The sequence below is a fragment of the Oncorhynchus nerka genome, linkage group LG12 (genome assembly GCF_034236695.1).
Source record: "Oncorhynchus nerka isolate Pitt River linkage group LG12, Oner_Uvic_2.0, whole genome shotgun sequence".
NCBI lineage: Eukaryota > Metazoa > Chordata > Actinopteri > Salmoniformes > Salmonidae > Oncorhynchus > Oncorhynchus nerka.
The window spans coordinates 91,299,380-91,315,476 of NC_088407.1; the positions used below are offsets into that span (position 1 = coordinate 91,299,380).

At 41.2% G+C, this 16,097-nt stretch overlaps 1 protein-coding gene across 1 annotated transcript; it reads right to left on the bottom strand.

The window, feature by feature from the left end:
• Window positions 1-3,732: 3,732 nt before the first annotated feature.
• Window positions 3,733-10,511, bottom strand: emx1 (empty spiracles homeobox 1). Its single transcript, XM_029656397.2, has 3 exons — window positions 9,866-10,511; window positions 6,685-6,869; window positions 3,733-4,068 (listed from the first exon to the last, which is right to left on the bottom strand). Exons 1-3 carry the CDS (start codon window positions 10,209-10,211, stop codon window positions 3,901-3,903), a joined length of 699 nt encoding a protein of 232 aa, XP_029512257.1. The 5' UTR covers window positions 10,212-10,511; the 3' UTR covers window positions 3,733-3,900.
• Between the last annotated feature and the right edge of the window lie 5,586 nt (window positions 10,512-16,097).

Below are 16,097 nucleotides of genomic sequence, written 5' to 3' on the forward strand. Positions count from 1 at the left end.
CAGCTAGCCTCCCTCTATATGGCTCTAACAGTCGGCTAGCCTACACCTCCCTCTATATGGCTTGCCATCCAGCTAGCCTACACCTCCCTCTATATGGCTCTAACAGCCAGCTAGCCTACACCTCCCTCTATATGGCTCTAACAGTCAGCTAGCCTACACCTCCCTCTATATGGCTCTAACAGTCAGCTAGCCTACACCTCCCTCTATATGGCTCTAACAGCCAGCTAGCCTACACCTCCCTCTATATGGCTCTAACAGCCAGCTAGCCTACACCTCCTCTGTTTATATGGCTCTAACAGCCAGCTAGCCTACACCTCCCTCTATATGGCTCTAACAGCCAGCTAGCCTCCCTCTATATGGCTCTAACAGCCAGCTAGCCTCCCTCTATATGGCTCTAACAGCCAGCTAGCCTACACCACCCTTTATATGGCTCTAACAGCCAGCTAGCCTCCCTCTATATGGCTCTAACAGTCAGCTAGCCTCCCTCTATATGGCTCTAACAGCCAGCTAGCCTCCCTCTATATGGCTCTAACAGCCAGCTAGCCTCCCTCTATATGGCTCTAACAGTCAGCTAGCTTACACCTCCCTCTATATGTATCTAACAGCCAGCTAGCCTACACCTCCCTCTATATGGCTCTAACAGTCAGCTAGCCTACACCTCCCTCTATATGGCTCTAACAGCCAGCTAGCCTACACCTCCCTCTATATGGCTCTAACAGCCAGCTAGCCTACACCTCCCTCTATATGGCTCTAACAGCCAGCTAGCCTACACCTCCCTCTATATGGCATGCCATCCAGCTAGCCACATTCCAATCATTCAAACAAACAGCTCTCTTTCTTTCCTTACATACCTGCACCTGCGCTGAGGATAGAATGTCCTTAAAACTCAACTCAACGCTCTGCCTTCAGATGCTCCTTGTATTGTGTGCCTGATGTGCTGTCACTAACAGAATGATAATACTGTCCTCTATGATGCCTGGTCTCTTCTCCCAGCGTTCCACACGCCACCCTATCCCCTCTAACAGAATGACAATACTGTCATCTATCCCCTCTACAGAGTGGTAGTAGTGCACTAGATCGGTAATAGCGTTGCCATTTGGGATTCAGCCTTTCTCTCTGCCTCTGTGTGTCTCCCCCTCCCTGATTACCAAACACCCCCCCCCATCACCCAGGGACCAGACGGCAGGGTCAACCACGACACTGTAGGATCATTAAACATGGATTCCTGTGATTCGTGGAGAGTTATGAGAAGGTGGGTAACAGTAGTAGCCAATCAAAGTGCCAGGTGAGAGGGATGGGGTGGTAGTATCTACTGTTACTCTGTTTATAGAGGTGAGAGGGATGGGGTGGTAGTATCTACTGTTACTCTGTTTATAGAGGTGAGAGGGATGGGGTGGTAGTATCTACTGTTACTCTGTTTATAGAGGTGAGAGGGATGGGGTGGTGGTATCTACTGTTACTCTGTTTATAGAGGTGAGAGGGATGGGGTGGTGGTATCTACTGTTACTCTGTTTATAGAGGTGAGAGGGATGGGGTGGTAGTATCTACTGTTACTCTGTTTATAGAGGTTAGAGGGATGGGGTGGTAGTATCTACTGTTACTCTGTTTATAGAGGTGAGAGGGATGGGGTGGTGGTAGTATATACTGTTACTCTGTTTATAGAGGTGAGAGGGATGGGGTTGTAGTATCTACTGTTACTCTGTTTATAGAGGTGAGAGGGATGGGGTGGTGGTAGTATCTACTGTTACTCTGTTTATAGAGGTGAGAGGGATGGGGTGGTAGTATCTACTGTTACTCTGTTTATAGAGGTGAGAGGGATGGGGTGGTGGTGGTATCTACTGTTACTCTGTTTATAGAGGTGAGAGGGATGGGGTGGTGGTATCTACTGTTACTCTGTTTATAGGGGTGAGAGGGATGGGGTGGTGGTAGTATCTACTGTTACTCTGTTTATAGAGGTGAGAGGGATGGGGTGGTAGTACAGACTTTAGGGGATCATGTTCTGTCTGTTGGAGGATAAAGGAGGCTGTTGAGGGTAACACGCCTGGCACCTGTTAACTAAACTAACGGTGCTCTCATCTAGTCCCTCCAGCATAACTGACTTACCTGCCTTACCTGCCTTACCTGCCTTATCTGCCATACCTGCCTTACCTGCCTTATCTGCCATACCTGCCTTATCTGCAATACCTGCCTTACCTGCCATACCTGCCTTACCTGCCATACCTGCCTTACCTGCCATACCTGCCATACCTGCCATACCTGCCTTATCTGCCATACCTGCCTTATCTGCCATACCTGCCATACCTGCCTTATCTGCCATACCTGCCTTATCTGCCATACCTGCCTTACCTGCCTACCTGCCATACCTGCCATACCTGCCTTATCTGCCATATCTGCCATACCTGCCATACCTGCCTTATCTGCCATACCTGCCTTATCTGCCATACCTGCCTTACCTGCCATACCTGCCTTACCTGCCATACCTGCCTTATCTGCCATACCTGCCTTATCTGCCATACCTGCCATACCTGCCTTACCTTTCTTATCTGCCTTACCTTTCTTACCTGCCTTACCTTTCTTACCTGCCTACCTGCCTTACCTTTCTGACCAGCCTTACCTGGTCATTCTCAAGACCATTAGGAGACTATGAGCAAGCTAGCATAGCTCAGAAATAATTTTCACCAGACAAATTAATTAGTTTTTTTTATGTTCTTGTTTCTAAAACATCTTTATTTATTGTTACACTTTATTGTTACATTTTTATATGTTTGATATTTAAATTGATGTCAATATGTCTGTCGGTACCCCAGCCAGCATTCTACCCCAGCCAGCATTGAGTCCTGATGACCTTTAATCCTCATCCATACTGCAGTCCACCGACAGTGAGTAGTGAACGTGTGGATACCTGTGTCGTACGCACACCAGAGACGAGTTCAGCAGGAACGTTCACGTAGAAATATGCTCTGTAGAACAAACATGTCGGTTCTGTTCGTGGCATTTCTATCTGCAACGTTCAACAACTGAACCGTGGCCCGGTTATGAAACTGAAGAAAAATTATCTTAGAATTTTATATGTTTGTATATGTTTCCTCAAAATGCAGGACAGAAACGGCCTTTAAGTGTGAACGACCTATCATGTAATAAAATCCTTACATTGTGTCAAAATAAAAACACAAAACAAAAACCTTACTCGGCTCCGGCTGTTGTAAGTCATACACCAAAGATCATTAGATAGATGAGATCAGAGAAGCCGTATATGACGCAAGATGGAACACCACCGATACAAGTCAAGTGTCATAAAATCTGTTTTTTCTCTGCATCACCGACCGTCGACTCAAAACACTCCTCTCTGGCTGTTGTTGAAGAAACTTATCAAATACTTTTAGTCCTTTAGAGGGGGGGGGGGTGGTATTTTTCTTCTTGTAACATGTCATTATACTTCATAACTTGACATAATAAATAGGGTCTTGACTTTGGTCCTCAGAAAGGGGACACAGGGTATGGGGAGTAGAAGGGTATGAGGGTGTAGGAGGCCAGGGAATGTGTGGGGGGAGTAGAAGGGTATGAGGGTGTAGGAGGCCAGGGAATGTGGGGGGGGGTGTAGGAGGCCAGGGAATGTGGGGGGGAGAGGGTATGAGGGTGTAGGAGGCCAGGGAATGTGGGGGGGGAGTAGAAGGGTATGAGGGTGTAGGAGGCCAGGGAATGTGGGGGGGGAGTAGAAGGGTATGAGGGTGTAGGAGGCCAGGGAATGTGGGGGGGGAGGGTAGAAGGGTGTAGGAGGCCAGGGAATGTGGGGGAGGGGGCAGGGGAGTAGGAGGGTAGAAGGGTGTAGGAGGCCATGGGAGTAGGGGGCCAGGGGAGGAGGAGGAAGGGGACATAAGGGGGGTGGGGTGGGGGGTATTCTCAGTCCTCAGAGGTGACATCAATGTCCTCTGAGCTGCCCTGCTTGGTGGCAAGCCTCCATCTGTTGATGTGGTGGTTTCCTTTCTTCTTCTGATGACAGTCAGGCCCCTCCTCCTCCAGCTTCTGTCTCTTGTATTTAGTCCTCCTGTTCTGGAACCACACCTTCACCTGGGGAGGAAGACAGGGACATTAAAGACATCTATATTCTGGACCACACCTTCACCTGGGGAGGAAGACAGGGACATTAGAGACATCTATATTCTGGACCACACCTTCACCTGGGGAGGAAGACAGGGACATTAGAGACATCTATATTCTGGACCACACCTTCACCTGGGGAGGAAGACAGGGACATTAAAGACATCTATATTCTGGACCACACCTTCACCTGGGGAGGAAAACAGGGACATTAAAGACATCTATATTCTGGACCACACCTTCACCTGGGGAGGAAGACAGGGACATTAGAGACATCTATATTCTGGACCACACCTTCACCTGGGGAGGAAGACAGGGACATTAGAGACCTCTAATTAAGGACATATATTTCATTTTATTGGCTCCTCTATTCTGGGAAGATCCTCTCAGCATACTCCTCTCAGTCCTCTCAGTCCTCTCTCCTCTCAGTCCTCTCTCCTCTCAGTCCTCTCTCCTCTCAGCATCCTCCTGTCAGTCCTCTCAGTCCTCTCAGTCCTCTCTCCTCTCAGTCCTCTCAGTCCTCTCAGTCCTCTCTCCTCCTCTCAGTCCTCTCTCCTCTCAGTCTTCTCTCCTCTCAGCATCCTCCTGTCAGTCCTCTCTCCTGTCAGTCCTCTCTCCTCTCAGTCCTCTCTCCTCTCAGTCCTCTCTCCTCTCAGCATCCTCCTGTCAGTCCTCTCTCCTCTCAGTCCTCTCTCCTCTCAGCATCCTCCTCTCAGTCCTCTCTCCTCTCAGCATCCTCCTCTCAGTCCTCTCTCCTCTCAGCATCCTCCTGTCAGTCCTCTCTCCTCTCAGTCCTCTCTCCTCTCAGCATCCTCCTGTCAGTCCTCTCTCCTCTCAGTCCTCTCTCCTCTCAGCATCCTCCTCTCAGTCCTCTCTCCTCTCAGTCCTCTCAGTCCTCTCTCCTCTCAGTCCTCTCAGTCCTCTCAGTCCTCTCAGTCCTCTCTCCTCTCAGTCCTCTCTCCTCTCAGTCCTCTCAGCATCCTCCTCTGTCCTCTCAGTCCTCTCTCCTCTTCAACTTCTCAACAACAACAACCAAAACCATCAGAGGGGAACTCTGTCTTTCTCTCCGTGGATGCTATGTTTCACTATTGTTTTGGCCCGAAATTTACCCCACAAAATATGCATTTAGTGCGTTAAACAGCCATATCATGATCGTTGCAAGTACAATCTTCATAAATAGCTACTATTTGCAAAAAAAAATAGCGCTAGAAAAGAAAACAAAACTGGTTGAATAGCTACACTCAACATCAAAAACTGTTCGCTGCATATTATAATTTACATATCAACACCAAGGTGCCCAAGTTAATTGATTTAACGATGTTTGGTCATGATGTCATTCTTAATGTATTAGTTGTCGTTATAAGCAACTTTCAAGGCTGCCAAGGAGAGGGTAAGGGTAACCTATTGTAATTAATTAGAGTCCTAATGATGCTGGTGGCGATTCGTTTCACGGTGATATCCTCTGGAAGTTAGGTCGCCGGCAGTCAGACGATACCTTACCATTATTGAAGAGAAATTATAAAGATTTTTTTCCCCGCGATTATTTGCATTCAACAACCAGCGCCTATTTCATTTCAACAACATTATGTCATAGAGGCCTTCTTTTTTTAATAGTATATAGGCCTTTTTTTATAGTAGGTACATAGATTGTTTTTAATAATAAATTATATCCTGGAAAAACTAGCGAGAATAATGCAGGAGAGTATTTGTATTTATTATGGATCCCCATTAGCGCTACTCTTCATGGGCAGTGAAAGAGTTTGTATCAAAATGTCGAGTTATTCATTTGGATTTGACTAAAATATGTGTCATTATTTCACTGTAGGCTACGTTATGTTGGCGCTTTATGTTCTGCCTAAAGAATATCGTATTTTTTTGTTCATCAGGCTAGATCAACTATTTTTCCAATAAGAACGTATTGGAAATGGAGCTCACATTACCTGTTTTTAACTGATTATTAGATGACTCAGTGAACTTGACAATACATTTCCACAATCGCCTAGTCAGATGTTTTCTTATCGTAGGCCTTTCGCTAACAGGTCATTCCAGCGTAAAAATGTGTCGATATTGGTTCTGTGTGAACTATAGTCCTAATTATACCTGCAGGAAAGAGCGAAAGTTTTCCAGACATACTAATGGTTAGCCTAATAGCCTAATACAGTTTTTATACAACGTCAATAATAATTACAATTGAATATTAATGATAATAATAATGACATTTTAGTTGCAATAATATTTTAAATCATGTGTATGGATCCGGTTTAAAATGTTTATTTCACGGAGTATAACGGAATAACGATCCGTCCATCGAACTAATACATAATACACTGAAATTGTTTTATTTACTAATAACAACTAAATATGAATAATTTGCTGATTTTATATGCTTGTTATTAAGACTTATTACAAACTTGTATTAAAAAATATATGTATGTTGTTGAAGATATTTTATTTCGATGAAGAAGCAGGCTTCATAACCCTCAATTTATCAACGCAGTTTGCAGAATGCGTTTGGGCTGTATTACTGATGATTTATATATTCCCGAACTGTGTTCAATACAATTCAATACTGGGTAGAGACCTCACCTGTGTTTCAGACAGACTCAGACTGTTGGCCAGCTGTTTCCTCTCCGCTCCTACTACGTAATGATTCTTCTCGAACGCCCGTTCAAGCCGCAGGAGCTGCGACGGGGAGAAGGCGGTGCGGATCCGCTTGGGTTTCCGGGCGAACGGGCCGTGAAGGAGCATGCTATCTTGGGAAACATCATTTCCTGGGGGCAGAGAGAGGGAGAGGGAAGGAGAGGGAAATCACAGTGGGATTTAGATCGAAGCAATGAACACACTGAGCAACACGAGGCGCGTTTTGATGTGCAGTGAGGTGGAAGAGAACAGCACACGCCCTGTTGGTTTCAAAGGCGAGTTTATAAACTCTTGGTGTAGTTTGAAGTATAGTCTATTCGGCGTTGTAATGTCTATACAGCGTCAATGTAGGCCTCAATTTAAACAGTAGACCTAGATGTTATAGCCTTAATTGTTGCGATATAAAATCTAGGTCTACTGATTAAATGGAGGCCTACATTGGCGCTGTATAGACATATATATGAGTCAGTGTTTAACTCATCAACGACGTCATGTGCCTCCTTTAAATTGAGAACACTATGAAACCTGTGTTCAAAAATTGAGAATACTTGATCGTGTCCAAATAGCCTATATTGTATAGCAGACCTATTAAATGAAGTCACACAGGAACATTAGGGAGAGTTAGCCTAAATATAACCTCTCGTAAAATGTTAGATTCATCGACTGTAGTGCATATAGGTCCCTGTGTGTATTAAAAAAAAGCGGTTTGAGACAAAAACATTTACAAGTGATGTGAGACATATAAATTGGCAGTAAAAAGTTGGCATAAAAATACCAAATTTGAGAGAACATTTGGGAATAAAATCGTTGTGCACGATCGGCCCACTCACTCAGATAGTGGTTTCGTGTGATTAGGAATAAATTCACAGTGGGAGTAACCGCGTGACAAAGACAATATTTCCTTTGGCTGTGGCCCGATGTGTGGGGGAACCAGCCATGGTGCCGTGGGAAAATAGACTGGTTAGCTATGCACTCCGTTAACCTGGACTTCAGATGCACTCCGTTAACCTGGACTTTAGATGCACTCCGTTAACCTGGACTTCAGATGCACTCCGTTAACCTGGACTTTAGATGCACTCCGTTAACCTGGACTTCAGATCTAAAGGAAAACAGATTCCTACATATTTTATCATCTGTATAATTGACTTCATACCTTTATTATAACAGGTGATATAACATGTTAGCTTGCTGTGCTATATATTTAGTTTACCTTTATTATAACAGGTGATATAACATGTTAGCTTGCTGTGCTATATATTTAGTTTACCTTTATTATAACAGGTGATATAACATGTTAGCTTGCTGTGCTATATATTTAGTTTACCTTTATTATAACAGGTGATATAACATGTTAGCCTGCTGTGCTATATATTTAGTTTACCTTTATTATAACAGGTGATATAACATGTTAGCTTGCTGTGCTATATATTTAGTTTACCGTTATTATAACAGGGAGTGGCACTGAGACAAAGGTCTGTTTCACAAGGAAACCCTGCACGCACACAATTCACAAAATAAATTACAATACAAATATACACAAATCAGCAATATGTCCTCAATGAAACAATTGCAGCTGCCGGAGAGGCACCCGGAAGTGATAGGGAAGATGGGATGCATAGAAACTATAAGCTGATTTACCTACTAACTTTGTAGAGACCGAAGGAATTTGTTCACTGATATGAAAATTATAATGCAGATGGATATTTTAGCATGCAATAGCATGAGCTATCTTATCAATGTTGAAGAATTTTGGTGTGCATTTCTGGTTTGGCGAATTTTAGTGTGCGTTTCTGGTTTGGTGAATTTTAGTGTGCATTCATTCTGGTTTGGTGAATTTTAGTGTGCATTCATTCTGGTTTGGTGAATTTTAGTGTGCGTTTCTGGTTTGGTGAATTTTAGTGTGCATTCATTCTGGTTTGGTGAATTTTAGTGTGCATTCATTCTGGTTTGGTGAATTTTAGTGTGCATTCTCCTCAACTTAATGTTGTTGTTGTTTATTTCGTTTTTTTATCGACATGTCTTCACCTCATGGGAAAAGTAAAACATGTGCTACTCTGCGTTGAGATGTTTGGTTTTCACAACTCATTGACGTTTTCCTTTTTACCAAAGCGTGTTGTAGATAAGTGCACTCTATCTCACATCCACTATAGCTACTTATTTCCAGGGGTGGAAAAATACCCAATTGTCCCACTTGAGTAAAAAGTGAAAAATACCTTAATAGAAATAGACTACAGTAAAAGAGAAAGTCACTCAGTAAAATACTACTTGATTTAAGATCTAAAAGTACTTTGTTTTAAATATACTTAAGTATCTAAAGTAAATGTAATTGCTAAAATATACTTAAGTATCAAAAGTATAAAAGTATAAATAAGTATACATCATTTAAAAATCCATATATTAAGTAAACCAGATGCCACCATTTCCTTGTTTTGTTTTAATTTACGGATAGCCAGAGGTCACGCTCCAATATTCTGGCATCACCTACTCCGCCAGATCAGAGGCAGTGGGACCCGAGATGTTCTCTTGATAACTGCGTGAATTTGACCATTGTCCTGTACTGCTAAACATTTAAAATGTAACGAGTACTTTTGGGTGTCAGGGAAATGTAAAAAAGTTGTTTTTTAAATGACAATTTTCTTTATGACTGTAATAAAGCAAAAGTTGTCCACATATAAATTGTAAAGTGAAGTACAGACACCAACAACAACAAAAAAATACTGAAGTAGTATATTAAACGATTTTTAACTTAGTACTTTACACCACTGACTATTTTCTTATGTTCACCTGCGGCTGAAAAGCAAGGTTAACTATAAAGACCATCCCCTCGTTGTCAATAATATTGCCATAAAAACAAATATTAACTGATCATGTTTAACATAGATGAAAATGAATGATTAACATCATCATTATCGTAGCCTAATTGTTGTCAATCATTAATCTGTGAAATGGACATTTCTGAGCGCATGCAGTGTAGGTCACATAGTTTAGTCCTTTATTCTAAAAACACAAGCAGCCCAGAGGCATTATTTTTATTTAATTAACCTGTAACTTGGGCTGCTTGACATTAGCTATTGAGATTGAGAAAACAAGACACACAATCAATCAATCAATCAATCAATCATTTTACCTTGAAATCTGTGTCCGAAGAACCTGTTCCGTAAAACCCAGGGGTAGAAGTTAAGAGGGTCTCGGTGTTGCGTCCCAAAGAAGTGTGCAGGGTGTTGTAGGTGGCCCCCTCCTAGCTGGTGGGGGTTCATGGTCAGCCCTGGGTGGTTGACTGACTCAGGGAACACCAGCTCCGGGTTCTGATACAGAGACCTGCCGGTGGGACTCTGGTACCCGTTCATGAAAGCGTCAGTGGGGTTGGAATAAGTCAAAGCCGTGGGTCGGATGGGATCTTCCGTGGTTAGAGGGTTTTCTTTGGCCACCAAGGATTCTATCGTAAAACAGCGTTTACCCGCGGACGAAAACATCTTCCTCACTTCACGTATAGAAATCCAGAAAAAAAAGAATATATCTTGTAACTTACTCTTTAAGCCAGTCACAATGGTACCCCTTCAAAAAGGCATAGTGAGCACCAACGGTTAACCTACGGTAGTGGCCCCCCCTGGACCGATGTTCTGAGCGGGAACCTTGAGCACCTTTTGAGTTAGTGACGCGACGCCTGATCCGCGGAGCTGCGTTTCGTGTCAGGAAGAATATGAGGCGAAATGTGTGCGTCAACGTTCTGGAACCCAGAGGACTGGGATGTGGTGCAGGCAAGGGGCAACGGGGCTGAAGCTAAATGGTGCTGATTGGACGAGTACACCTGCCAATGAGTTCTCACAACTACCTGGCGCCTGGATTTAGGACAGAGGCAGGATTGGAGTTGGAGATGACGTACAGCAACTTCAAAAACAACAATAGGTTCATGTAAAAAGAATAGTATAGTGACCCATAGTCGATTTTTTTCATCGGGTGACATTTTGCTCATTGTATAAAGACAACACAAGCAAAACTATTCAGGTTGAATATCCATGAACACATTTATTATCAAATTGAAATGAAATCCGTGTTTACAAGGTTGACAATGACAGTTTTCTCTCCATTAAAGCGAAGCCTATAATACCAATAATATGCTCATGGGAAAATACGTCAAAGCCTCCCGGTCATAAGTGACGTCAGTGCGCCATCCCGATGTTTCTATTTCTCCTCCTGTCTCCTCAGACCAAACCGCTTGGAAACACTGCCTGTGTGCCCCGCGCCAAGACCGCTTGTGGTTTCTGAAGAGAGCTCCGTCAAAATGACGTTTTCATGAGGTTGTTATTACTTCTAATTACTATGACTGTTTGTTTATGTGATATTAGATAGCCTCTCAGTTTAATATGGAGGAAATACGCGTTTTAAAATCAAAGTCCAACCCACTGGTTTAAGTTAACAGTCATTTTGGATATCACAACCCCGTGATAATGAAGCGTAATGATTGACTAAACGGCTTCATCAGCAGAAATTGGAAATCTCATCCTTATAGCAGAGATATATATACTGACTCTTAGGCCTATATTATAATTAGTCTTTGCAATATGGCACCTCTTTTAAATAGCCCTCTTTCAGTTAATAACATGACCTAAACAGCCTACTAATGTGAATTCTAACCTCGATCAGAAAGATCACAGTAGTTGGTCATTTAGGGCTAAAAGCGATCCTATAGGAATATTAGATTTTTTTAGTTCGTTTTGGATTTTCATAGTTAATAGACATATAGGCCTATAGCTGATAATTATCATGTATAATTATATTATGGAAAAACGCAGTGTACTTGTGAAACCTCTTTATGATCGAAAACGAATAGGCTAATAAGACAATAAAATAAAAACAAGTTTTACAAATATATTGTTACACCCTTTATTGTCATTATTGCTTGGCATGTACAACTCCGTTCTTTCTAAGATGTTATACCTTCAGAATAGTTGGGTTATAATTTAATATAATTTCAGATGGCGATTTATTGTGGATTTTATTGTGGATTTATTGTGGATGCCAGGACACAGATAGATTAAAATAGGCCTTCAATTAACTTTTTGATTTTTTTTTTTTGTCGAACGAGATTCATGCCCCGGTGAACAAAGACTCTCTCAGTCACGACGGCACATTATAGTGTGGGTTAGACTTCTCTAAACCTGTATCGCCGCTCCGCTGATAATATTAACTATATCAATGTTGTTTCCATGGAGACATTTCCACCCGTGAGGTGATCCATCTCTACTGCAGTAGTCTATGACTCGGTTAGCTGTAGTCACACGTCCTGGATGTCCGTCTATTGCTACAGCTGTTGAACCCCGCACTGAATGATCGAATCATTTGTCAAAATATTACAGAATATAAAAAAGTAAGTTCGCGGGCAGCCTGTAGTGTAGGCTATTCCTCCAAGGACCTATGTAGCCTATGGCTTGTGTTTGGCTTTCATCGTGTTGCACTCTAATACACTTTGGAAAGTTAATAATTGTCCCCCTAATATGCTCTAATGCTCAGAGTGGAGCATTAGAAAATAATTACCCATGGAATTATGCGGTAGAACAACATGTTGATTGGCTGTTTAGAGGCTAAAGGCTCTTAAACACAGCCATGGGGTTATAACACAGCCATGGGGTTATAACACAGCCATGGGGTTATAACACAGCCATGGGGTTATAACACAGCCATGGGGTTATAACACAGCCATTATTGGGTTATAACACAGCCATTATTGGGTTATAACACAGCCATGGGGTTATAACACAGCCATGGGGTTATAACACAGCCATGGGGTTATAACACAGCCATGGGGTTATAACACAGCCATTATGGGGTTATAACACAGCCATTATTGGGTTATAACACAGCCATTATTGGGTTATAACACAGCCATGGGGTTATAACACAGCCATTATTGGGTTATAACACAGCCATTATGGGGTTATAACACAGCCATTATTGGGTTATAACACAGCCATTACGGGGTTATAACACAGCCATTATGGGGTTATAACACAGACATGGGGTTATAACACAGCCATGGGGTTATAACACAGCCATTATTGGGTTATAACAGAGCCATGGGGTTATAACACATCCATGGGGTTATAACACAACCATGGGGTTATAACACAGCCATTATGGGGTTATAACACAGCCATGGGGTTATAACACAGCCATTATTGGGTTATAACACAGCCATTATTGGGTTATAACACAGCCATGGGGTTATAACACAGCCATTATTGGGTTATAACACAGCCATGGGGTTATAACACAGCCATGGGGTTATAACACAGCCATTATGGGGTTATAACACAGCCATTATGGGGTTATAACACAGCCATTATGGGGTTATAACACAGCCATTATGGGGTTATAACACAGCCATTGGGTTATAACACAGCCATTGAGTTTACAGGGGTCTTATTGCATAGTAAATGGGTTTACAGGGGTCTTATTGCATAGTAAATGGGTTTACAGGAGTCTTATTGCCTAGTAAATGGGTTTACAGGGGTCTTATTGCATAGTAAATGGGTTTACAGGAGTCTTATTGCATGGTAAATGGGTTTACATGAGTCTTATTGCATAGTAAATGGGTTTACAGGGGTCTTATTGCATGGTAAATGGGTTTTTAGTGGTCTTATTGCATAGTAAATGGGTTTTTAGTGGTCTTTTTGCATGGTCAATTCATTTAAAAACAAACATAGGGCCTGGCCTGCCTATCGTTTTTTTTTTTTTTCACCTTTATTTTACCAGGTAGGCTAGTTGAAAACAAGTTCTCATTTACAACTGCGACCTGGCCAAGATAAAGCATAGCAGTGTGAACAGACAACAACACAGAGTTACACATGGAGTAAACAATTAACAAGTCAATAACACAGTAGAAAAAAAAGAGAGTCTATATACATTGTGTGCAAAAGGCATGAGGAGGTAGGCGAATAATTACAATTTTGCAGATTAACACTGGAGTGATAAATGATCAGATGGTCATGTACAGGTAGAGATATTGGTGTGCAAAAGAGCAGAAAAGTAAATAAATAAAAACAGTATGGGGATGAGGTAGGTAAAATTGGGTGGGCTATTTACCGATAGACTATGTACAGCAGTTAAATGAATCGAACAAATAAATACAGTTGATTTGATTGGATCATTATAACAAAGCAGAAATATAAAGCCAATTAACCCTCAAACTACCGTCTGGGGTCAAAATATTATATATATAATAAAATTATTCAAATATTTGATGACTTTGTTAATGAACTTGTTCTTAAAACAAAAATCAAAATGATTTGTTTAATGTTTCTCTATCAATGTGGACTTAAGTCCTTTGGTGTCATTTAGACCCCAACCCCAAAAAAAAACACCTAATTTGTCCCTCTGCTAATTTGACAGATAGGACCTTTATTTGAATCTATGTTTCTCTGGAGACACAATAGCAAGTTATCCATGCCACCAGAGGGGGGATGTGTCACTGCAGAGATGGAGCACCTTATATCCACATGCTTATGGTTTTATTTACCATGCATTAATAACTAGTTATGACAGCGTATAACATCCAAATGATCTTAGATATGAGCTCATTAAAGTCTGTCATTGTAGTGGTGTGTATCCCCCCAAAAAAGTGTTATTCTACTGAAAATGCTATATAAATACCAGAATTCCTATAATATCTTCCAATATTTTTTATGTGCAACTTGTTTTGAGATTTTGGGTGCATTTGGTTTTGGTTTAAAGTAACTTCCAGGATTTGGGCATGCTTTTTTGAAGCACTACAATGACAGCCCTTACCATTCCCATTGTTTCACTAACAGCTATTTTTATTTATTTTACTAGGCAAGTCAGTTAAGAACAAATTCTTATTTTCAATGACGGCCTAGGAACAGTGGGTTAACTGCCTGTTCAGGGGGCAGAACGACAGATTTTGTACCTTGTCAGCTCAGGGATTTGAACTTGCGGTTACTAGTCCAACGCTCTAACCACTAGGCTACGCTGCCGCCCTGCTATGCTAATGCTGGCTATGTGGGTCGGGGTAAGTAAATAAAGAAAACTAAACCATATTTATTGGTCAATGTCTATCAAGATTACGTTTTGAAATTAATTGAATAATTTATTGTAAATAATAATATAAATAAAATTAAGTCTGTTTGAAATGTTGGTGTACTGCACCTTTAAATGGTAGCTGTTTTTACCACATAAATATGACAAAATTAATATTTTCTACATAGTTCTGAAATTAATTTATACTATAATCAAATAATGGCAAATTAACTTGTCAGTACTAATGTGGACTGTACTTTGGGGAAAAAAACTGCACATTATATAAAATAAACGGTTATTATTTTGTTTTACAGAATATGCCAATTAACTGTAATTTTGCTAATATATTTTGTCATGTTTTATTTCAGATAACATTAATTACAAGATTATTGATCTTTAGATTAGAAAGCAGTTGATATTTTGCTGTGATTGTTGCTTTTTCCAATAGTTTCTCCTTGGGGTCAAAATTACCCCAGTTGGTTATCGATGAATCAGAAATATGTTCGTAGCTTAGTGGGTTAACAAATACATATTTTTGTGAAATAATTAAAATGAGCTGACTAAATCCAATCTATAATTGCATAAATAGGCTAGTGCTAGCCAATGTAAGAATTTGTCGCAATATTTTTGTTGACTGGATTCAGAAACTATTGGGAGTCCACGTTAACATTAGTAGGTATATATATCTTTCTATTTAGTTCGCCAGAAATCATTAGATTATATTTGAATCAGAACGACTATGCAGATTGTATGTCGTCAACAATGGTCTAAACTATATTTTATATTATAGCTATATTAAACTAATATTTGATATATCGACATTACGTTGTCTTGATTCTAGAATTGAAGAGATAATGGCTTTCACTCTGTTTTGTAGGCCTTCAATAGGTTTTTATATAAGGCATAGCCTAATTGGCCTAGCGGGAAACGAAAGCATACAGCGAAACGTGAGAAGAAAAACACACACGCACGCACGCACTTACACACACACACACACACACACACACACACACACACACACGCACACACAAATGCTACGTGCAAGGGCATGCCTCAATGCGGTTCTTATTCCTGTAGGCCTAGACGTCATTACTTTAACTGGCTCAGCCAATGAGAGACAAATATGATACCTATAAACTATCCTTTTATCTTTAATAAAACATTTGAATTATTATGTTTTTTTTTTATAAACAAGAGATAGAAATAAAGCATAGACGGATTCATGGTCAGTTTAATCGAGGCTAAGGTTAAATGATTAAGAAACTGTGTTGTGTTCGGTCTACTGACCCGGAGCAGCTTAGTTGACAGGACTGCATGTCATTAGA